The sequence below is a fragment of the Cherax quadricarinatus genome, chromosome 30, assembly GCF_038502225.1.
Source record: "Cherax quadricarinatus isolate ZL_2023a chromosome 30, ASM3850222v1, whole genome shotgun sequence".
NCBI classification, from domain to species: Eukaryota; Metazoa; Arthropoda; class Malacostraca; order Decapoda; family Parastacidae; genus Cherax; species Cherax quadricarinatus.
Window position 1 is genome coordinate 1951334 of NC_091321.1, and position 24467 is coordinate 1975800.

General features: G+C 39.0%; 1 protein-coding gene across 1 annotated transcript in view; it reads left to right on the forward strand.

Moving 5' to 3' along the window:
* Positions 1–317: 317 nt before the first annotated feature.
* Positions 318–24467, forward strand: part of und (methionyl aminopeptidase und) — a 54338-nt gene continuing 30188 nt past the window's right edge. The window contains exons 1-5 of the mRNA XM_053781775.1: positions 318–569; positions 4471–4583; positions 5881–6034; positions 8889–9043; positions 19323–19560. Coding sequence (XP_053637750.1) covers positions 326–569; positions 4471–4583; positions 5881–6034; positions 8889–9043; positions 19323–19560 — 904 coding nt within the window. The 5' untranslated portion in view covers positions 318–325. The remainder of the gene's footprint in view (positions 570–4470; positions 4584–5880; positions 6035–8888; positions 9044–19322; positions 19561–24467) is intronic.

The window sequence follows — 24467 nt, forward strand, 5'->3', positions numbered from 1 at the left end:
GTGTTAATTAATCATTGCTGACTATTACTGGACTTGACATATTCAGGTAAAAAATGTGTAAAATATGAATCATAAATGTATGAAACCAATTAAGTATTTTGTGTCATTAAAATCCAGCCATTCATAATTATCTCGGAACTTTAATATTTTTTCTCTAAATATAAACTTAAAAATATCATGATCCTTTCGATGCCAGGTTAGCCAACATAATGAGATGAAACGTATTTTCCTATCTTTATCTTTAGCTGAATGGGATAAGTAGAAACATTTAATGTATTGATGAATGCATTTAATTCTTGTTAATGGTAGAGGTGAAGGTCGTTTGATGAGTAAGGTTATGAAGAGTGACGAGAGAGGTGATGGTAGTGAGGAAGGTAAGGTTGGTAGATCTGGAAACAGCCATATTAGAGGCAACATGTCTGCCGCTGTTGTGAACGATGTTGGTGCTAAAGTAGAGGAAAAACATCATAATGAAGAGGAAGATGTTGATGATGTCGATGATTTAGTTGACGGGTCTGCACCTGAGGCTGCCAAGAAAAAGAAGAAGAAGAAGAAAAAGAAGAAGGCAGGTGAGATGAGGGACAGCTGGGTTGACCTCGGCCACGACTTGCTCAATATCGATCACTTTAAATAGTTGAGGAATAAATATCCTAAAGGGAGGATTCTTAACGCTTGTGAGGGACTCTTGATCAGAGGAGTTGAACCTGACCTTAACTTCCGATCATATCTGATTTCCTCGTATACCCTTAAGCGCTGCACGACCCCATGGGTTTAGCGCACCCCGTCAGTGTAATAATAGATTTAAATCAATACGTAACTCAGTAAATATAAGTTTAGCGAAAATTCATAAAGAAAAGTGTAATATTTATTGGTTTATGAAATGAAGATATTTTTATTGCATGGAAATTGAAAAAAATGACTTTAGGTAAATTTTTTTGTCTAATAAAAAAGTATGTATTAGTAGTAGTACAGGTAGTAGTAGTAGGTAAGTTCAACCTAAACCCATTCATGTCAAACCTACTCGTATACCTAACTAGTCTCTGTTCATAGCTACCCAGAGTTCTTGCCTCATTGAGTGCCTGGGAGTTTGTTTCACTTGCACAATTTTCGGTGCTCGTAGTTTGGTTGATAGTTGTCACACTGAGTGTCCAGGATCAGTCCTGGCATGGGTGAAACATCTAGCATGTTTCCTTAAACTTGTTGTTCCTGTTCACCTAGCAGTATATACCTGCATACTGAGGGACAGGGTTAACCTAATTTTCCCAAAATGTTCTGCATAACAAGGGGCTTTCTATATATTATGCCAGTGATGTCAGCTTGGCGTGTTGTTAGAAATAACGACAGGGTAATAGTAAGTGTATTTCTTCAAACCACTAGATTCCTTCTCTCCATCGACACCACCACATCTACAAACAATTGACGATAAACGGAATTTCATATATAATATTTAATTCTCTTCCTGCTCCCAACTCCTTACACTTTCCAAATTATATTTGTCCACCCTTCAAGGCATGTTCCTTGATGCTGGTGAGGGGCTCTTGCTCTAGGGAATTGGATCTGTGCTCCAGTTCCCTGAATTAAGCCTGAATACTTTCCACCTCTCCCCACAGGTGCTGTATAATCTTATGGGTTTAGCGCTTCCCCCGTATAATATATTTGTCCAGCTTGAATCAATTGCTTTGAGTCCACTCTTCTTAGATACTCTCAGTTCATTATTTCCCATTTGTTTTCCATTTGTACTCCTCTGTCATATCTCCTAATTTTACATCTTTCCAGAGTGCAAATTCAGTGCCTTTAGAGGACAAACAATGCAGATGTAGTATAAACGAACTTTGCAAAAGCCTTTGACAAGTGCAACCATGGTGTAATAGCACACAAAATGCATGATAAGGAATAACAAGAAAAGTTGGTAGATAGATCTATAACTTTGTAACAAATAGACCACAAAGAGTAATAGTAAACAGAGTAAAGTCTGAGGCAGCTACAGTGAGAAGCTCTGTTTCACAAGGCACAGTACTCGCCTCCCATTTTGTTCCTCATCCTCATATCTGACATAGACAGAGATTAGACATAGCATTGTCTTCCTTTGCAGATGACACCCAAATTTGCATGACTGTCATCCATCGAAGACACTACAAGACTCCAAATGGACATCAACCAAATCTCTGAGCTACAAAAACACAATGAAGTTCAGCAAAGAGAAATTTCAATTACTGTGATAAGGAAAAGCTGAGGAAATTAAAACTGTATCTAAGTATAAAACAAATTCCAACTATACAATAGAGGGGAAAAACTAATGTGAAGGACCTGGGAGTGATAATGTCAGCAGATCTCACATTCATGGATCACAACAGTGTATCTACCACATCTACTAGAAAAATGATAGGATGGATAATGAGAACCTTCAAACCTAGGATTGCCAATCTTATGATGATTCTCTTCAAATTGCTTGTCCTCTCTAGGCTGGAATATTGCTGTACACTAATGGCCCCTTTCAAGGCAGGAGAAATTGCTGACTTGGAGAATGTACAGAGAATCTTCATGGCTCTCACAAATATAATAAAGTACCTAAATTACTGGGAATGGTTGAAGTCCCTTGATTTGTATTCCCTGGAATGCAGGTGAGAAAGATGCATGATAATATACACCGGGAAAATACTTGAGGGATTAGTATCAAATTTACACGTGAAAATCTCTCCCTGCAGAAAGGAAAAGACTAGGCAGGAGATGCATCATCCCACCAATGAAAAGCAGGGACACTGTGACTACACTAAGATACAACACAATAAGTATCAGGGGCCCAAGACTGCTCAGCTGCCTTACAGCATACATAAGGAGGGATTACCAATAGCCCCCCCTGGCTGTCTTCAAGAAGGTGCTGGACAGGCACCTAAAGTCAGTACCTGATCAGCCGGGCTATGGTTGATATTTCGGTTTGTGTGCAGGCAGCAGTAACAGTCTGGTTGATTAGGCCCTGATTCACTGCAAGGCCTGGTCACAGACCAGGCCGTGTTGGCATTGACCCCTGAAATCCTCTCCGGGTATACTCTAGGTAACCATAGACTTTCTATTATATATGCTGTACTTCTTGATATGAAGCCAAGAGTCCTATTAATTTTTTTCATACACTTATGCACAGTTTTCTTGGCTTTAATTTTCTGCTAACAAGAACTCCTAAGTATTTTTTGTATTCAGTTTGGCTGAACTCTACATTTAGTTGGTATATTCTTTTCCTAGGAGTAGAACCTCACACATGTCCGCATTGAACTGCAACTGCCACTTATCCAGCTACACTGTCAACTATTCCAGGTCTTATTGTAGCTTTCTATTGTCTTTATCAGAAATGATCTGATGGCCTAGTTTAGTATCATTGGTAAGTTTGTTGCTAGTTAAAAACATAAGAAAGGAACACAACAGCAGGGCTACTGGCCCATGCTAGATAAGTCCAAGTCAAACCTCCTGCACCATGTGTCTTATTTAACTGTTTCAACTATCCTTGGATAAGATAACCTTGCCTAACCTAACTTAACCTACAATAAATAAAACATTTGCAGCACTTGGGTATCTTTTATGCAGAAATATTCATTTACACATCAGGCTTCTTCAGTCAAATAAAGGAGAATACTCAAGATGGTAGAGGGAGTTTAGATGTGATCAGTCTGTCACCCTTGGTAAGTGATGGACTAAATTGTGTAAATTGCAGAACAGGCTGGCTGTTATTATGATTTCGTGAATTGTGTAATATTTTGCTCTTCACTGTTCAGACTCCTGACATTAATATTGCTCTCAGTATAAACTTTAATTTTTTTTTTTTCTGAATTTGTAGCTTTTTTTTTTTTTAAGCTAATGACACTAAAAGTATAAAATTTGATGGAAAACTTATGGAATTACACAGGCCATGGAATTAGTAGTCTGTGTAATTTATGCATCAATTATTTCGCCAACTTTGAGTCCTATTTTAAGCCAACCCCATGCTCCTTTCGAGCAATTTCATAGCTGTTTCACTCTTATGCCTTCAATTGCATTGATTGCACCTAAGAAACTGAGCATTCAACTACTGCAGCTACCTTGAGTGCACAAAAGCTGGTAATTTGGACAGTTTTACATAAAAATTAAAAAATACCAATTTAAAAACAATGCATTACCTTCAGAGAAAGATTCTCTACCATTTCAGAAGAAATTTTTTTTAAAGTGGAAGCTAAGAGCAGTATTAATTTTAGAGGTCTGGACAGTGAAAAGGTTAATAACATCATCTAATAAAATCAGTCTTGGTGGTTCTTATTACTTTAAATATAGTATATTAGTAGGTAAAAATCTGCTCTGATTCATGAATTCTTTATGCCCAGCGTTCAACATTTTATGTACACTTTCGTTATGTTCCTTTTTATATTGCCATATGGTTCATGCTGTTTTATTTATTAACTGTGATGATAAGTCAGTTTATTTATACTAAAAATTTCAATGTTAAAGCTGGTGGAGTGAGTTCGATCAATGTCCCAGATGGAGATGACGACGTAGATGTCAACGGTGTGGCAAACAGCCAGGCTAAGACTACCTTGGAGGATGGGGATGAGGAGGAGGAGGTAATTAGTATGTCCACTACTATATACGTAATGGGGAAAAAATACAAAATATGTAATTCTTCTTTTAATAGTTGTAGTAATAAAAAGAGGGAAAAAATGTGCCCTCCAGTATAAGACATGGTGGTATAGACTTTGTAGTAGAAATGACTAATTTTTAGCTGTCTGGAGATGTCATTGTCAGTATAACATTTATTAATTAGAAATATGAATTGCATTTTAAAATTTATTAGAGATTCTTATAGATTTTTAGTATGACTCTAAATTAAATGCTTTTCAGAATATAAATTTAAATTATTTTGCTAATATAGTACAGTATTTGATTATGCACCTCCCTTGGATAGAGGTTCTTTAATCTGTTATTTGGTCTGATTGGTTTCTTTCATAAGGTCAGGTCATTACCTGTCTTCTTGTCTATACATATTGGTCTGGGGTGCCACTTAGATGTTCCTGTGCAGTAGGGGTATTCTGAATGACCAGTCTCGCCGTGGCGGTAGTTGATATGTTTTTCCTTCAGGTGATCTTCTCCGGTGAGGGTGTCAAGTCTGTTGTTTTCTATCTGTGCTCAGGAAGAGCTGCATCTCATAGAAATCTTTTTTTTGGGCATCCTTGTCTACAAAACTTTTGTGGTGATCTTGTGAAGTCTTTGGCTGTTGTAGTTTGTTCAACATTGTCCCCTCAGATGGTCTAGACAGGTTTATGCCTGTCCAGCCTTCTATTCTGAGCTGACATTATACTACCTGATTGAATGACAGGACTACGAGTCAGATTGATCTCTGAATCATTGGTGTGTCATCCATGCATGCTTGGAGCCTAGACCCCTTTCCATGATTATGCCAGTGTACTTGCCTTCTGTTTCTCGTTCTTGTGCCTGACCCTAGAAATATTGTAACATCCTATTTCTGGCACTTTACATTATTTAGGCTTATGACAAAATCACCTTTTGTTTCTATATCTGTATCATTCCCACTTGGGTTCCACCCTAGTCAGTAACAGCCTTCTCATTTTTTGTGCTACTAGTATGATTCCAACCGGGCCTCACAGCAGAAAACAAAGATTTGGATACCAAAAGATACACAGTACGTATTTATGTCAGGGACTGTGGGGGCCCTCGGTTTCCTCTTCTTCAAGTGTGCTGCTCCGACTGATAACTATGGCTAGCCCAGCGAGCATGTGCTATCTGACAAGCATACCATGGCAAGAATAAGTAACACCTATTGAATGGGTGGGACAACTAAATCTTTTATGGTGTCATAATTCATATAGTAAGTGATGCTAAAATCACCTGTAAAATCCACAGTGCGAAGGTGGCAATGAGGGAGAAGATGGAGGCAGCAAGAAGAAGAAAAAGAAAAACAAGAAGAAGAAAGGAAGTGGAGGGATGAAAGCAGCTACAGCTGCAATGCAACAGACAGATCCACCAACAATCCCAGTGGTTGATCTTTACCCTAATGGTGAGTTGTAAACTGTTTTTTGATGTAAGATTTTCTGGTTTCAACTAAAAATTGTTGCTGCTTTTGATATTTTAGTATTCCAGTTTCTTTTGGAAGATAAAAGTAATTCGGTTAAGGCAGACTATGGAAGAGTAAAGTGAGTAGTAAAGGAATGCAGATGAAAATCAAATTCAAGAATGGGTGAGGCAAAAAGATCACTGAGACATAGAATATTTAAAGAATGCAAAATGTAGATGAAGTGGATGCAAAAAAATTGTTTGGGCATGGTGGAGTGAATGCTATTAAAATAAGGCGTGTTCCTACAAGAAATGAATCTGATTTAATGTGGCTGTCATTACAACTATAAATAACAAAAAGGCACAATACCGTGACTGGAACGATACACAAATAACCCGCACATAAAAGACAGAAGCTTACGACGACGTTTCGGTCCGACTTGGACCATTGACAAAGTCACACTAACACTCTGGCTCCGCTATGTGGATGACATCTTTGCTCTGTGGCCTCATGACTCCAGTCTCTTCCAACCTTTTCTTGAAGCTCTTAACAATCTTGCCCCTTCCATTAAGTTTAAAGCTGAATGGGAATCTAATTCCTTACTTCCTTTCCTTGATGTCCATGTCCACCGCTCAGATACAGGTTTTTCCTTTTCCGTTTACCGTAAACCTATGCACAGTGGCATGTACATTCACTACTTTTCCTATCATGCTTCCCCTGTCAAGAAAAGTGTTCTTATCTCCCTCTTTCTCCGTGCCCTCCGCATCTGTGATCCTCAGTTCCTTCCAGCAGAAATTTCCACTCTTTATAATTCGTTCTCCCGTCTTGGCTACCCTTCCCATTTCATAGACTCTGCCCTCTCACGTGCTAAACGCAATTTCTTCTCTCCCAAACTCTCTACTCGTGGGAACTCTTCTATCCTCTGCCTTCCCTACATTTCCGGTCTTTCTAATCTCAACAATTTTCTCCGTCCCTTAGACATCAAGCTTACCTTCCGCCAAACTAACACTCTTCGCACTAATCTCGTTCATACCTCTCCTCCCTCTACAGATGTTCCTGGTGTCTACTCTATTTCTTGCTCCTCCTGTCCTCTTCAATACTTTGGAGAAACTGGTCGATCTCTTTCTGACAGACTTAGGGAGCACAAAAATAGTGTTAGGCTTGCCGACACTAACAATGCTCTTTTCTGTCACGTCAGAGATCATAGCCATCCTATTGACTGGTCTTCTGCTAAAACTGTCTTCCCTACTTCCAACTCGAACAGTCGCCGTTTAGTTGAATCCTCTCTTATACACAACTTTCCTTGTATGAACCTTAGCCCTGGCTTCGTCTCTGTAGATGCCTTCCTCTCCCACTACATTGTAAAATGCTCCAAACTTCAGAACACCCGTGACTTAACCTGAATCCTCATTTTTTCTTCTTCTTTTTCTTCTTCCTCTTCCCCTTTCCTCTCTCCTTTTCTCCTCTGGGTTGTCTTTCTCTCTCCTGTCTCGTGTTTCTGTTCCTTCTTTATTTTATTTCACCACTTCCCCTTTCATGCACCTCGGTGCGCTTGCTCTCCCTCTGTGGGTTTCTAGCTCTCTTGCAGTGCTCCCCTTCCTTTGTATTTGACTGGCTCGTCTTCCTTATTTCCCACTTCTACCACTACCACTACTACTACCTCTTCTTCTTCTACTACATCTACTGTTGAAATTAGACACATGTGCAGCGTCTGGTTGTCTTTGTTGTGGACGTTTCGCCATCCAGTGGCTGGCTGGATGGCGAAACGTCTACGGTGGGGATGCCCGGGTGTTGTGCATGTGTCATTTCATCCTGTCGGTATTATATACAATTCTTGTACTACTACTACTACTACTACTACTACTACCACTACTACTACCTCCACCTCTTCCTGCCTATATATAGCCGTCCTGCTCCACCTCTGTTAGTGTGACTTTGTCAATGGTCCAAGTCGGACCGAAACGTCGTCGTAAGCTTCTGTCTTTTATGTGCGGGTTATTTGTGTATTACAACAATAATTTGCAGATAACATTTAGCACACTGATGTTGAGAGATTCTGAAGAAAAGCTGTAGAGAAGTTTGGAAGGATGAATAGATGGAGAATGTTGAAGATAATGAGAATAAGTATGTAGCAATATAGGCAATGAAAAAGTGTGATCCGAAAGGAAAGAAAATTGTAAGAAGTAAATATTGTTAAGTACTGCCTTGGTCATAAATGTATCAGCAAAAAGTGCTGTTGAAGGATGAGGTAAATTGTACTCTAAGAGACTTCACTTATACTCTTGCCCTTACCTTCATATTTCACTTTGCCACTCCACTACTGTACTGGATGGCTCTGAGAAGTCTCCTTAAACTCAGTAAAAAGAGTTTGAAATAATCCCTCCCCTATCTACTCCTCCTCTCGCCTCTCTCTTCCCACTTCCCTTTCTTCCCGCTCTAACTCTTCCTTACCCATGTTACAAGATGGGGTTTTACCAAAGTACTGTACAGCCTCTCCTCACTTAACGACAGGGTTCTGTTCCTAGGAGTAGGTCGGTAAGTGAATTGGTCATTAAGCGAGTGGATTTGTGTCAACCATCATTAGATATTTTTTTAATGTCACTTTTGCACCATTTATAACGTTTCTAGTTTATTTTTAAATGTTTATACAGTAGTGTACTGTATACTGTAATAAATAGAATAGAGCAAATCAGCTCTAATATACATAGGTTTGCGTACTGGTTGGAGGGCTGGTCGTAAGTCTGAGCAGTCAGTAAGTGAGTACATCACTAAGTGAGAAGAGGCTGTATTGTGTTTTTGTATCTTCTTTATTCACAACCTTTGAATGTCAGATACCAAGTATTTGGTTATATTCTAGGTATTTTTCCAATTGGGGAAATTTGTGAATACAAGATGAAACAAGATGATAGAACATCTATCAATCGAATGACATCACCAGAGAAGAAAGCTCTGGAGACTTCGTATGAAGATATGTATCGTGAGATTCGAATTGGCGCAGAGGTTCATCGCACAGTAAGTCATGACAGTTTTTGTGTAATTGTTCAGAATGAAGAAATTTGACGTGCCTTATCACTCGATAGTAAATATTAAAAGTTCTTAGATAATTTATAATTATCTTTCATACAACTGTTCCACTTAAATAAGTTTGCTAAGGCAGTACAGTGGACCTCCCTCCCTCCTCCTCCCCCACTTAACTACCTAGTTAGGGACAGGAGAAATTATTTAACCCTCTGACTGTTTTGGTCGTATATATACGTCTTACGAGTCACCGTGTTTGACGTATACATACAGTGGTCCCCCGCTTTTCGTAGTTCCCGGCAATCGTAAAATTCGCCAATCATAGGGGTATTTTCGTATAAACGTGGACTCGCTTTTCATAGGTTGACTCGCGAGTCGTAGTTCGTCCGGGACGCATACCCACGGCGTGAGCCAGGGTGGCAGCCAGTCTGGCATTGTTTACCAGTGAGCGAAGGTCCCCTCACATGCTCCAGCGAAATATTTCATAATACAGTGGACCCTCGACCAGCGATGGCATCGATTAACGATAAATCTGACTAGCGATACATTTTATCGTAAAAATTTTGCCTCGATTAGCGCTAAAAAACTCGACCAACACTATTTGTTCCGTCTGAGACGCGTCCACTTCTGGCCAGTGTTTACAAGCCAGCCAGCCACCGCGGTCGCTTCCAAGCATACAGTCGGAACATTTCATATTATCACAGCCTTTTTAGTGATTCCACCTGCAAAATAAGTCACCATGGGCCCCAAGAAAGCTTCTAGTGCCAACCCTACAGCAAAAAGGGTGAGAATTACTATGGATATGAAGAAAGAGATCATTGCTAAGTATGAAAGTGGAGTGCATGTCTCCGAGCTGGCCAGGCTGTACACAAAACCCCAATCAACCATCGCTACTATTGTGGCCAAGAAAACGGCAATCAAGGAAGCTGTTCTTGCCAAAGGTGCAACTATGTTTTCGAAACTGAGATCGCAAGTGATAGAAGATGTTGAGAGACTGTTATTGGTATGGATAAACGAAAAACAGATAGCAGGAGATAGCATCTCTCAAGCGATCATATGTGAAAAAGCTAGGAAGTTGCATGACGATTTAATTAGAAAAATGCCAGCAACTAGTGGTGATGTGAGTGAATTTAAGGCCAGCAAAGGTTGGTTTGAGAGATTTAAGAATCGTAGTGGCATACATAGTGTGATAAGGCATGGTGAGGCTGCCAGTTTGGACCAAAAAGCAGCTGAAAAATATGTGCAGGAATTCAAGAAGTACATAGACAGTGAAGGACTGAAACCTGAACAAGTGTTTAATGGTGACACTGACAATGTTGTGAAACACTTTAGGAATGTCATAAAGGAACAGGAGGTACAGGCCTCTATGGGCAGATGTGTTGTGCGACAGAGGTCCAGTGACTCTCAAGCTGGTCCTAGTGGCATTAAAAGAAGAAGGGAAGTAACCCCGAAAAAGGACTTGCCACCTCAAGTCCTAATGGAAGGGGATTCCCCTTCTAAACACCAAGACCATCAACACACTACCCTCTTCCCATCCCATCAATCATCACCAGATCTTCAATAAAGGTAAGTGTCATGTAACTGTGCATGTCTTCTTCAGTTTGTGTGTATTAAAATTAATATTTCATGTGTTAAATTTTTTTTTTTTCAATACTTTTGGGTGTCTTGCATGGATTAATTTGATTTCCATTATTTCTTATGGGGAAAATTAACTTGACTAACGATTATTTTGACTAACGATGAGCTCTCAGGAACGGATTAATAGCGTTAGTCGAGGGTCCATTGTATTCCATTTATTTTAGTGCTTGCAAGTACTAAATAAGCTACCATGGCTCCAAAGAAAGCTCCTAGTGCCAGGCCTGTGGTAAAGAAGGTGAGAAATACGATTGAATTTAAGAAAACCATCATTGAACAATATAAAAGTGGTACAAGTGTGGCCGAACTGTCCAGGATGTATAAGAAACCCTACACAACCTTATGTTCCATAGTGGCCAAGAAAAATTAAATAAAGGATGCTGTTGTTGCAAAGGGAGTAACTATGCTGACAAAAATGAGATCACCAGTACTGGAAGAGGTTGAGAAGTTATTATTGGTGTGGATAAATGAGAAACAATTTAAGGCCAGCAAAGGCTGGTTTGAGAGATTTAAGAACCGTACTGGCATACACAGTGTGGTAAGGCATGGTGAGGCTGCCAGTTCGGACCACAAGGCGGCTGAAAAATATGTGCATGAATTCCAGGAGTACATAGAGGCTGAAGGACTGAAACCTGAACAAGTGTTCAATTGTGACGAAACAGGCCTCTTTTGGAAGAAAATGCCAAAGAGGACCTTCATTACACAAGAGGAAAAGGCAATGCCAGGACACAAGCCTATGAAAGACAGGCTGATGCTAATGTTCTGTGCTAATGCTAGTGGGGATTTCAAAGTGAAGCCATTACTAGTGTACCATTCTGAAAATCCCAGAGTGTTCAGGAAAAACAATGTTATGAAGAGTAAATTGTGTGTGTTTTGGAAATCTAATAGTAAGGCATGGGTCACGAAATTTTCGTCGAGTGGTTCAATGAAGTGTTTGGCCCAAGTGTGAAGGAGTATCTCCTGGAAAAGAAATTGGATCTCAAGTGCGTGCTAGTAATGGACAGTGCACCTGCTCATCCTCCAAACTTGGATGACCAAATTTTCGAGGAGTTTGGGTTCATCACAGTAAAGTTCTTGCCCCCGAATACCACTCCTCTCCTCCAACCCATGGACCAGCAGGTTATTGCAAACTTTAAAAAAAACTACACAAAAGCAATGTTTCACAGGTGCTTGACTGTGACCACAGACACTCGCTTGACCCTAAGGGAATTTTGGAGAGAACACTTCAGCATCCTCCATTGCATAACCCTTATAGGTATGGGTTGGGAGGGAGTGACTACCAGGACTTTGAACTCTGCCTGGAGAAAATTGTGGCCAGATTGTGTCGACAAGAGGGATTTTGAAGAATTTGGGACTGACCCTAATGAGCCTATGTCTGTTGTAAAATCAATTGTGGCACTGGGGAGTTCCATGGGGTTGGATGTGAGTTTGGAGGATGTGGAAGAATTGGTAGAAGACCACAATGAAGAGCTCACCACTGAGGAGCTGCAAGAGCTTCAGCAGGAAGAGCAACACATCGCAGCTCAGAATCTTGCTGCAGAGGAGGAGGAAGAGAGATGGAAGAAGGTGCCTTCTTCAGAAATTAAAGAGATTTTTACTATGTGGGGTAAGATGAAAAGCTTTATGGAGAAACATCATCCTAACAAGGTTGTTGCAAGCCAGGTTGGCAACATGTACAGTGAGAAAGTCTTGGGCCATTTTAGGGAAGTGTTAAAGAGATGCCAGAAACAGAGCTCTCTCCACAGTTATTTTGTGAAACAGGACTCCAGTGACTCTCAAGGTGGTCCTAGTGGCATTAAGAAACAGAGAAGAGAAGCAACCCCAGAAAAGCAAATGGTACCTGAGGTGTTGATGGAAGGGGATTCCCCTTCCAAACTATAAACAATCCACTCTCTCTCCTCCTCCAGTCTCCCATACACTAAGAAGAATCTCCAATAAAGGTAAGTTTTTTTTTTTTTTTTTTTTCAACAAGTCGGCCGTCTCCCACCAAGGCAGGGTGACCCAAAAAAGAAAGAAAATCCCCAAAAAGAAAATACTTTCATCATCATTCAACACTTTCACCACACTCGCACATTATCACTGTTTTTGCAGAGGTGCTCAGAAATAACAGTCTAGAAGCATACACATATAAAGATACACAACATATCCCTCCAAACTGCCAATATCCCAAACCCCTCCTTTAAAGTGCAGGCATTGTACTTCCCATTTCCAGGACTCAAGTCCGACTATATGAAAATAACCGGTTTCCCTGAATCCCTTCACTAAATATTACCCTGCTCACACTCCAACAGATCGTCAGGTCCCAAGTACCATTCGTCTCCATTCACTCCTATCTAACACGCTCACGCACGCTTGCTGGAAGTCCAAGCCCCTTACCCACAAAACCTCCTTTACCCCCTCTCTCCAACCCTTTTGAGGACGACCCCTACCCCACCTTCCTTCCCCTATAGATTTATATGCTTTCCATGTCATTCTACTTTGATCCATTCTCTCTAAATGACCAAACCACCTCAACAACCCCTCTTCTGCCCTCTGACTAATACTTTTATTAACTCCACACCTTCTCCTAATTTCCACACTCCGAATTTTCTGCATAATATTTACACCACACATTGCCCTTAAACAGGACATCTCCACTGCCTCCAACCGTCTCCTCGCTGCTGCATTTACCACCCAAGCTTCACACCCATATAAGAGTGTTGGTACTACTATACTTTCATACATTCCCTTCTTTGCCTCCATAGATAACGTTTTTTGACTCCACATATACCTCAACGCACCACTCACCTTTTTTCCCTCATCAATTCTATGATTAACCTCATCCTTCATAAATCCATCCGCCGACACGTCAACTCCCAAGTATCTGAAAACATTCACTTCTTCCATACTCCTCCTCCCCAATTTGATATCCAATTTTTCTTTATCTAAATCATTTGACACCCTCATCACCTTACTCTTTTCTATGTTTCATTCATCATTTCCCATTGTATTGTTTATGTACTACATGTATATTTCATGTTTTAATACTTCTGGGTGTCAGGAACGGATTAATTGTATTTACATTATTTCTTATGGGAAAATTGATTCGTAAATCGTAAATTTCGTTTATAGTAACGGCTTCAGGAACGGATTAATTACGAACGAGGGACCACTGTACTCATAAATTCTAGCGGCTTCAAATCAAGCAGGAGAAAGCTGGTAGTCCCACATGTGAGAGAATGGGTCTGTGTGGTCATTGTGCACCATATAAAAAAAATCCTGCAGCACGCAGTGCATTATGAGGAAAAAAACTGAGTTTTTTTTTTTTAATTAAAATGCTGACTTTGTGGTCTATTTTCGTATAGTATTTATGGTTGTATTCTCGTTTTCTTGGTCTCATTTGAAAGAATGGAAAACATATTATAGAAATAGGGGTGATTTTGATTGGTTTTACTATAAAAAGAACCTGGAAATGGAGCTCAAAGTAGGGGAAATGTTTGATTTTTGCCAATGTTCAAAAGTAAACAAATAATGTCATTATCCAATAAATGTCCAACTAGCCATTCTAATATGCAGTCATGAATGGGTTGACATTATTTGTACAATTATTACAATATTGCAGTAGTCTGCATAACAGTAAATCTTCTATTTTTTGTTCGAATAAAAATTCAAAATAGAAAGCAAGAGTAATATCAGAGGGACCTGGAGACGTGACTGATGAACAAAGAAAATACATGTATTATTTTAGAGCCAGGAATGTCTGCATTGCTCATTCTGGACCCTATTTTGAAATTGTCATATTTTTAAATTTTTGTGAAATTGGCCAAATTGCAAAATTATGACCATGTTACTGGGTAGTTGAAATCAGTAAATGGGCAGTTTCTTGTACTCGGTTGATAGAAAAAACAGAGTTCTAAAGAAATAGCTATGAGTTTGGTCGACTGGAACAACGGAATTAGCCGAAAACAGGGTTCAAAGTGGGCGAAATCGCCGATTCGTAAATATCGCCGAGGTTGCTAACTTCGCGAGAACGTAATTCCGTCAGTTTTCCATCAAATTTTGTTCTTTTGGTGTCATTAAAATCGGGAAAAGATTCTCTATCATTTCATAAGAAAAATATAATATTTTTTTATTATTTTTGCGACACCAGGAGACACCTCAGGATTTGGGGTTGCAACAGTCAAGGGGTTAAGCAAAAAATGTTGAGAGAATAGCATATTCCCCATAGAAGTCCTTGCTCTAACTTCAGATGAGTAGGATGATAATCCTTACGCACCAGAGTTTTTGGCGTACTAGTACGCCTAAATTCTAGCGCCCTCAAATCTAGTGAGAGAAAGCTGGTAGGCCTACATATGAAAGAATGGATCTATGTGGTCAGTGTGTGCAGTATAAAAAAATCCTGCAGCACACAGTGCGTAATAAAAAAAACTTTGACTGTATTTTCATGTGATATTTATTGTTGTATTCTAGTTTTCCTGGTCTCATTTTATAGAATGGAAGACATATTACAGAAATTGAGATGATATTGACTGATTTTACAATGAAAAGTACCTTGAAATTGAGCTCAAAGTAGCAGAAATGTTCGATTTTTACCAAGGTTCAAAAGTAAACAAATCATGCTAAGCATCCAATACGCATCAACTCGTGAGTCTAATATTCTTTCACAAGTGTGCCGATATTATTTATTCCATTTTTTACACTAATGCAGTAGTCTATATAACAGTAAATCTTCTATTTTTTGTGAGAATAAAAATTCAAAGCAGAAAGCAAAAGAATGTAAGAGGGGCATTGGGACGTGACTAATGAACAGAGGAAATGTTATTTTAGTGCCAGGAATGTCTTTGTTTATTCTGGACCCTATTTGGAAATTGGCATCTTTTGAAATTTGTGTGAAATTGGCAAAATTGCTAAATTCTGACCACTGTATTGGATAGTTGAAATCTGTAAATGAGTGGTTTCTTGCACTCATTCGATAGAAAAAAAAATGGAGTTCTAGCAAAATATTCATGATTTTTGTCGACTAGTACAGTGGAATTGGCCGAAAATAGGGCTCAAAGTGGGCAAAATCGCCGATGCGTAAACATCGTCGAGACCGCTAACTTCGTGAGAGCATAATTCCGTAAGTTTTCCATCAAATTTCATACTTTTGGTGTCATTATGATCGGGAAAAGATTCTCTATATTTTCATAAGATTTTTTTTTTTTTTTTTTTTTTTTTTTTTTTTTTGTTTTTTTTTTTTTTTTTTTTTTTTTGAAATATGGGTGACCCTGAGAACAAGTCTCTGAGAGGACCTGTTAAGCCTGAAGAGGTTAAACTGTTCAAACATAGATCTACATTCACTCGCATAGTGCTCCGAATATTTTGAAAAATAGAAAAAATAATTTTTCTTTTAAAATGAAGAGCACATTTTTCTACATGCTATAGGATTAAAAAACTATTTTTGGGGTCAGTACTTACCGAGATATAAGACCATGAAGTTGGCTCTGGATGCTCACGTAATGGCAAAATCGACTCTGCCGCTTGCAGAAGTGTTGCAGATGTACATTTTTTCTTGTTTTTATTTTAATTTATATATTTTTTATGTTCTGATAATTACAATTTATAATAGTTCTTGTAATTTCATAGCCAATCTTTGTTCTGACACTAATATTTGGTACTGAAATAGTGCTCAAATAGTCACAATCACATTGACAGGTGAACATTTACACCTTCCTGGGTTATTTACTATTGTCTAGAAATATATACAAACTATTTATAGGTCCCAGCAATGTTTTAGATACATATACCTTGAAGCATGTTATGAAAGGCATCCCTATACTGTTGACACCCCAGTGACATTTGATAAATGCCCACTGCTCCAGCTAAGCCTCATTGTATTTGTTATCACTGTTACACACCATGTCTTGTCTCTCTGTCTACTTGTCTGTGTCTGTCTATCTGTCTATCTTTGCCTGGATTTTTTGGGTTATCCTAGGTAATTTACACTATGTATAATTGTACTTGTGTGCATGTGAGAGAGACAGATACAGAGATATAGACAGATACAGAGATATAGATAGACAGCCAAAGCCAGCCAGCCAGCCTGCCTGCCGAATACATAAGAAAGAAGGAACACTGCAGATGGCCTACTGGCCCATGCAAGGCAGGTTCATGTCCCCCACTCCCCCCCGACTTAGACCAATGACCCACTTAGTGCGGTCACATCCACTGAAGGAAGAATATGACATTGGACCTAGTAGCACAAGCTAGTCAGGTCCAACTCACACCTACCCACACTCGCTCGTGAATTTAGCTAACCCATGCTGTATTTGTTATCACTGTTATGCACAAACATGTCTGTCTATCTGTCTGCCTATCTATCTGTCTGTGTGTGTATCTATCTTTGCCTAGAATTTTTGGGTTATCTTAGGTAATTTACACTATGTATAATTGTACTTATGTGTGCATGTGAGTGAGAGAGAGAGATACTGAGATATAGATAGACAGCCAAAGCCAGTCTGTTGAATACATAAGAAAGAAGAAACACTGCAGCAGGCCTACTGGCCCATGCAAGGCAGGGCAATGTCCTACCCCCCTGGTTTAGACCAATGACCCACCTAGTCAGGTCACATCCACTGAAGGCAGGAGCATGACATCAGACCTAGTAGCACAAGCTAGTCAGGTCCAGCTCACACCCACCCACACTCACTCATGTATTTGGCTAACCCTTGCTGTATTTGTTATTACTGTTACACACAAACATGTCTGTCTATCTGTCTGCCTATCTATCTGTTTGCCTGTCTGTCTCTGCTTATCTGTCTTTCTGTCTGCCTGGAGTATAGTAGTATATCAGACTCCTTGAAGAATGGTTTTATGGCATCTGTTAACAGTCCAGTGACATTTGATAAATGGGCACTTGGTGAACCCTGGCTTTATTTGTTTTCACTGATACATACAAACATGTTTGTCTATCTTTGCCTGGAATTTTTGGGTTATCCTAGGTAATTTACACTATGTATAATAACTGTACTTATGTGTGCATGTGAGACAGAGATAGATATATAGAGATATAGATATAGAGATAGACAGAGATAGATATATAGACAGGGAGATATAGATAGAGATATAGATAGATATAGATAGAGATAGAGATACAGAGAGATAGAGATATAGATAGAGATATAGATAGAGATACAGCCAAAGCAAGTCAGCCATCCGGCCAGCCTGCTGAATACATATGAACATAAGGATGAAGGAACACTGCAGCAGGCCTACTGACCTATGCAAGGCCAGTAGGCCTGGGAGTGTTAATGTGACAAGGCATCATTGAATCCCTGGTGTTTGTTACGCTATTTGCTCTAGCTGGTGCTCAGTTGAACTGGTGCTCCCACAAGGTACTAAGTGCTCCCAGATTTTTTTATACTGCACACACTGAGTGCACAGACCCATTTTTTCATGTCTAGGCAACTCAAGCCTATTGTGCCAAATTTGAAGGAATGAAAAATAAAACGTTGATCTACATTTGGAGTGCTACGCGTGCAAATGTAGATCTATGTTTGGACAGTTTAAGGGTTAAAAGATGTGTACTTGCCAGTGTGTTATACCCCCTATTTTATAAGTGCATGACAAGAAAAAATAGTGTGAAAAATTTATGAGAATATTAAGAAACGAGATCCCTTCTGTATACAATACTAAATTTAAAAAGAGAAACTTTAGTTTTTCTTTTTGAGTCACCGTGCCTCGGTGGGATATGGCTTGTTTGATGAAAAATAAAATGAGGAGATGAATGGTTTTTGGGAATTTGACAAGCTGTTGGAGTGTGAGCAGGGTAATATTTTGTGAAGGGATTTGGGGGAAACCAGTTAACTGGACTTTAGAGTCCTGAAGGTGGAAAGTACAGTGCCTGCACTTTAGAGGAGGGGTTTGGGATATTTGTTGTTTAGAGTAACATCTGAACTATTGTATCTTTGCATCTCTGCAAAGACAGTGATTGTGCGAATGATGGTGAAGGTGTTACTTTATTTCTTGGTCACCCTGCCTCTGTGGGAGACGGCCAGTATGTTGAAAAAAATTAAGAGATAGTCAGGAAACCTCATTTTTTAGGTTGAAGGCTTATAATGGCCCCTAGGCTGATTAGTTTATAGATTTCAACCCTTCAGCAATATCACTTGAATAAGTTGTTCTCATACTTGCTATCTCCTCCCCCTCCTAAAAAAATGGTTTTTGAACCTTGACCTATACTTAAGTATGTGTGGTACTACTACCTCACACCTAAACACTGAACCTTGTCTTGCAGTTAGGTTTTTTAGTATTTTACCAGCCCACAGCAACAGCTATGAAGAAGTAGTGATGCCATAACTAGAACATAATTTGTAAACAAATGCACTGTTGTGTTTTCATTTTTCCTTGAGTACAGTATTTGTATTTTTTGTTTGAGCATTATTTATCAGGCTTTACCATTGCTGCATAATTTGCATATTAAGTGGTATTAGTACAAAAAAATATTCACAATAGTCATCTAGTTTGCCTGTGAGTTTTGGAAAGGAATGATATTAGTTGTGTTTCATCCAACTTGTGATCAAGTATTCAGATTTAGGGTACTGTCATGAGTGGTTTATAATTTTATATGGGGCTTTCATTTAATCCAAAATTTTTAATTTTGTCTTTTCACTGTAAACAGACTCGCAAATATTTCCAAAAGAATGTCAAGCCAGGGATGACCATGATTGAAATTTGCAACATGATTGAAGACACCAATCGTAAATTGATCAAGGAGAATGGTCTTGAGGCAGGTTTGGCATTTCCTACAGGATGCTCAATCAATCATTGTGCAGCTCATTACACTCCTAATGCTGGTGACACAACGGTGCTTTCATATGATGATGTGTGCAAGATTGACTATGGAGTTCATATTAATGGTAAGTTTATAATTAAACAAATTATTTTGGCAGCCATTAATCATGAAGACTGGTGGTTTAGGACTTAGTTTTATTTATAATGATAATTATGATTAAGGCAGAGTTACCCTAAGATGATACTCTCACTCACTCTTTACCTTCCTTTGCTGAGTTGCACAAACACCACTGTCCATACACAAATAACCTGTACTTAGGAGGCTGAAACTGATGATAGTGTTTCAGTCTCTGCAAAATGTTTGTCTGCTTTGGACCATTAACCCTTAAACTATGAAATACTAAGAAAAAAAAATTTTTATGTGAGGGAAGATTTTGATGTTTTTTTTTATTATAGAATGTAAGAGTTAATTTTTCTGAATTGAATAAGACTAAAATGATTGGAAATAGATAAAAACTTATGATTTTATGGTGTGCTAAAGTTAGAGAAAAAATGATCACTCATTGGCAACAGCAGTGTAAATGCTCCAGCAATATTTACATTTTACAATTTATTGATGCCAAGATATGATTGTTTTCTTGTTTTTTAATTGTTTTTAATGTTTAACATTATGTACACTAGTTTCTTTTGATACTAGGTGAGTTTAATGCTTTCAGGGGTTCATACCCCTGATTTAAAATCTCATTCTCAAAATCCACCCCTTCCCCTACATTAAGTGATAGAGAATCTTTTTCCAAAGGTGATGAGATCAAGAGTACAAAATTTGATGGAAAACTTGTGGAACTAAAGAAAGTTAGTGGTTCTGGTCATATTTACGCACCGGTGATTTTGCTCACTTGATTCCTATTTTAGGCTAATTCCTTTGTTCCAGTTGATCAAACTCTTAAGCTATTTTGCTAGTATACATTACATTTTATCAACCGAGTACAAGAAACTGCCCATTTAACTTACTCAACTACCGAATAAAGTGATCAGAAACCAGTAATTAGGTCAGTGTCACACAAAATTAAAATAATGTTAATTTAAAAATAGGGTATAAAATAAGACATTCTTGGCGCTAAAGCAACATTTCCTCTGTTCATTAGTTAGGTCCCCAGGTCTCTCCTACATTACACTTGCTTTTCATTTTGAATTTTTATTCACACACACAAAAAAAAAAATTAGAAGATTTACTGTTATTCAGACTTCTGCGCTATTGTAATAATTGTGTAAATAATGTCATTGCATTCATGAACACGTATTAGACCGGCCAGTTGGACATGTATTAGATGAGTGACGTGATTAGTTATTTTATTATTTTTAGCACATTGGACATTTCTCACCAAGGCAGGGTGACCCGAAAAAGAAAAAAAACTTTAATCATCATTCACTCTATCACTGTCTTGCCAGAGGTGCACTTACATTACAGTTATAAAATTGCAACATCAACACCCCTCCTTCAGAATGCACACACTGTACTTCACACCTCCAAGACTTGAGTTCAGCCTGCCAGTTTCCCTGAATCCCTTCACAAACATTACCCTGCTCACACTCCAACGGCACATCAAGTCATAAAAACCATGTGGCTCCACTCGATCCTATCTAACATGCTCATGAATGCTTGCTGGAAGTCCAAGCCCCTCTAACATAAAACCTCCTTTACCCGCCCCTCTAACATAAAACCTCCTTTACCCGCCCCTCTAACATAAAACCTCCTTTACCCCCCCTCTCTCTAACCTCTCCTAGGCTGACCCCTTGCACTATAGATTTATACTCTCCAAGTCATTCTATTATGTTTAATCTTCTCTGTCTGATACACCTCAACCCCTCCCCCCCCCTACTCAGGAGGAGGTGCAGGGATAGTAGTCCTGCACCTCCTCCTAATTTCCAAACTATGGTTGGATTCTCTGCATCATATTCACACTGCCCTCAGACATAACATCTCCACTGCCTCCAGCCTTCTCCTTATTGCAACATTCACCACCCATGCTTCACACCCATATAAAAGCATTGGTATAACTATACTCTCATACATTCCCTTCTTCCATGGGTAACATTTTTTGTCTCCACAGATTTGCCAGTACATCACTCGCCTTTTTACCTTCATTAGATCTGAGTCACCTCGTCTTCCATAGACCTATCTGCTGACAAGTCCACTTACAAATATCTGAATACATTCACTTCCTCCATACTCCCTCCCTCCAGTTCTGATATCCAGTCTTTCATTACCTAAATTTTATGTTATCCTCCTCACCTTACTCTTTCCTTCCTTTACATACTCTACCAAACTTATCCACCAGCCTCTGCAACTTCTCTTCAGAATCTCCCAAAAGCACATTGTCATCAACAAAGAGCAACTGTGTCAACTCCCACTTTGTGTTAGATTGTTTATCTTTTAACCCCATGCCTCTTGCCAACACTCAAGCAACCTATCTGTAAATATATTAAACAACCAGGGTGACATAACATATCCCTGTCTAGGGCCTACTTTTACTGGGAAATAATCTCCCTCTCTCCTACATACTCTAACCTGAGCCTCCCTATCCTTGAAAAAATTCTTCACTGCTTTCTGTAACTTCCTATTCCATACATTTGCAACACCTGCCACATTGCCAACCTATCCACCCTATCAGATGCCGTTTCTATATCTATAAGTGCCACATAAACCTCTTTACCCTTATCTAAGTACTGTTTACCTATATGTTTCACTGTAAACTTTTGGTCTACACATCCCCTACCTTTACTAATGCCTCCTTGTTCATCTGCAATCCTGCTCTCCATCTTACTCATAATTTTATCAATAATAACTCAACCATACACTTTACAAGGTATACTCAGCAGGCTTATTTTCCTATAATTTTTACTCTTCAGTCCCCTATGCATGCTCTCAGCCAGTCCCTAGGTACCTGACCCTCTTCTATTCAGTTATTAGTTAAAAGCACTAACCACTCTAAAACTATATCCCCACCTGCTTTTAACATTTCTGTCTTTATCCCATTATTCCCAGCTGATTTACCCCCTTTCATTCTTCTCACTACTTCATGCACTTTCCCTACACTAACAGCTGGCTCTTCCTCACTCCTACAAGATGTTATATTTCCTTGCCCAGTATATGAAATCACAGGTTCCCTGTGATTTCATGTACTGGCTTCTGGACCCTTTGAGGGTCCAGAGACCAAATCTCTTGAGTGACAGCCAGGGTCCAAGAATTTAAAAAAAAAAATTGTTATTTTTCTTATGAAATGTTAGAGAATCTTTTTCTGAAGGTAATAAAACAAAAAGTATGAAATTTGATGGAAAATTGACAGTTACGCTCTCGCGAATTATGATGCATTAGCGATATTTATGCATGGGCGATTTTGCCGACTTTGACTCCCATTTTAGGCCAATTGCACTATTCCAGTCGACCAAATTCTTAGCATTTCGCTAGTATTACTTCTATTTTATCGATTGAGCACAAGAAATCACCAAGTCAACTGTTTCAACTACCCAGTAAAGCGACCGGAAATTGGGAATTTGGCCAATTTAACACAAAGTTCAAAATATTCCAATTTCAAAATAGGGTCCAGAATAAACAGTGCAGGCATTCCTGGCACTAAACTAACATTTCCTCTGTTCATCAGTTATGTTTTCAGGCTTTATAAATGAATTCCATTTTGATTTTTATTCACAAAGAATTTTTATTTACACCAAAAAATGGAAGATTTACTGTTATGCAATATTATAATACACCTACCATCCGACTTACGACCTGCTCGACATACGTCCACTCGACTTACGACTGTGCATCTGGCAGCTGGGGTGGGCCGGCTGATGCATACCACTGTACAATATTTGACAATACTCGCGGCGGCAAATGCGTCATGCAGGCAGCATCAGTTTGAGTAACCCTGCCCTGTCAGCAGCATCATACTGTATTAACTGTACTAACTGGACAGTAAATTTCACCATGGCCCCTAAGATGAAGTCTGAATCTTGCACTGGAGATTGTGGCAAGAAAGGCTCTTACTCTCCAGCTCTCTATTTGTTTTCACTGTTGCACATAAACCTGTCTGTATCTGTCTGCCTGTATATCTGTCTGTATCTGTGTGTGTCTGTCTACTAGTGTGTCTGTCTTTGTCTACCTGTGTGTCTTTCTGTCTACCTGTGTCTTTCTGTCTACCTGTGTGTCTGTCTACCTGTGTGTCTTTCTGTCTACCTGTGTCTGTCTTTGTCTATCTGTGTGTCTGTCTGTGTCTACCTGTGTGTCTGTCTTTGTCTACCTGTGTGTGTGTCTTTCTGTCTACCTGTGTGACTTTGTCTACCTGGGTGTCTGTCTTTGTCTGCTTGTCTGTCTCAGAGCCACTCATTAAGAGTGTACTTGGTCTTGAAGATGCCATATTAATAATGATAATAACAAGAATAATCACTGAGGCGCATTAAATGTGTATAAAACGTTAATATAGACATTTTGCTTAATCCATCTATGATTTTTTTTTCAAAATTATATAATAAACATGCTACATAACATATAAATTAACAAATATGAGATGTTTTTCTGGTCGGCTTGACAGTGAACAGGAATCGTTCGTGTCCGGGCTGGTAACAACAACAACAACAACGTTTGTTTACATAACTCGTGAACATTCTACATTCTCATTCTCTCTCTCATTTATTCATTTAATCTTGTTTACTCACCTCTCACTACATTAAAACTACAGATATTTTAAGGTAAGTAATGAGTGGACACGATTATTATATTATAGCTTAATAATAATAATATTAATATTAGTTGACGTGTCGGTGGATGGATTTATGAAGGATGAGGTTAATCATAGAATTGATGAGGGAAAAAAGGTGAGTGGTGCGTTGAGGTATATGTGGAGTCAAAAAACGTTATCTATGGAGGCAAAGAAGGGAATGTATGAAAGTATAGTAGTACCAACACTCTTATATGGATGTGAAGCTTGGGTGGTAAATGCAGCAGCGAGGAGACGGTTGAAGGCAGTGGAGA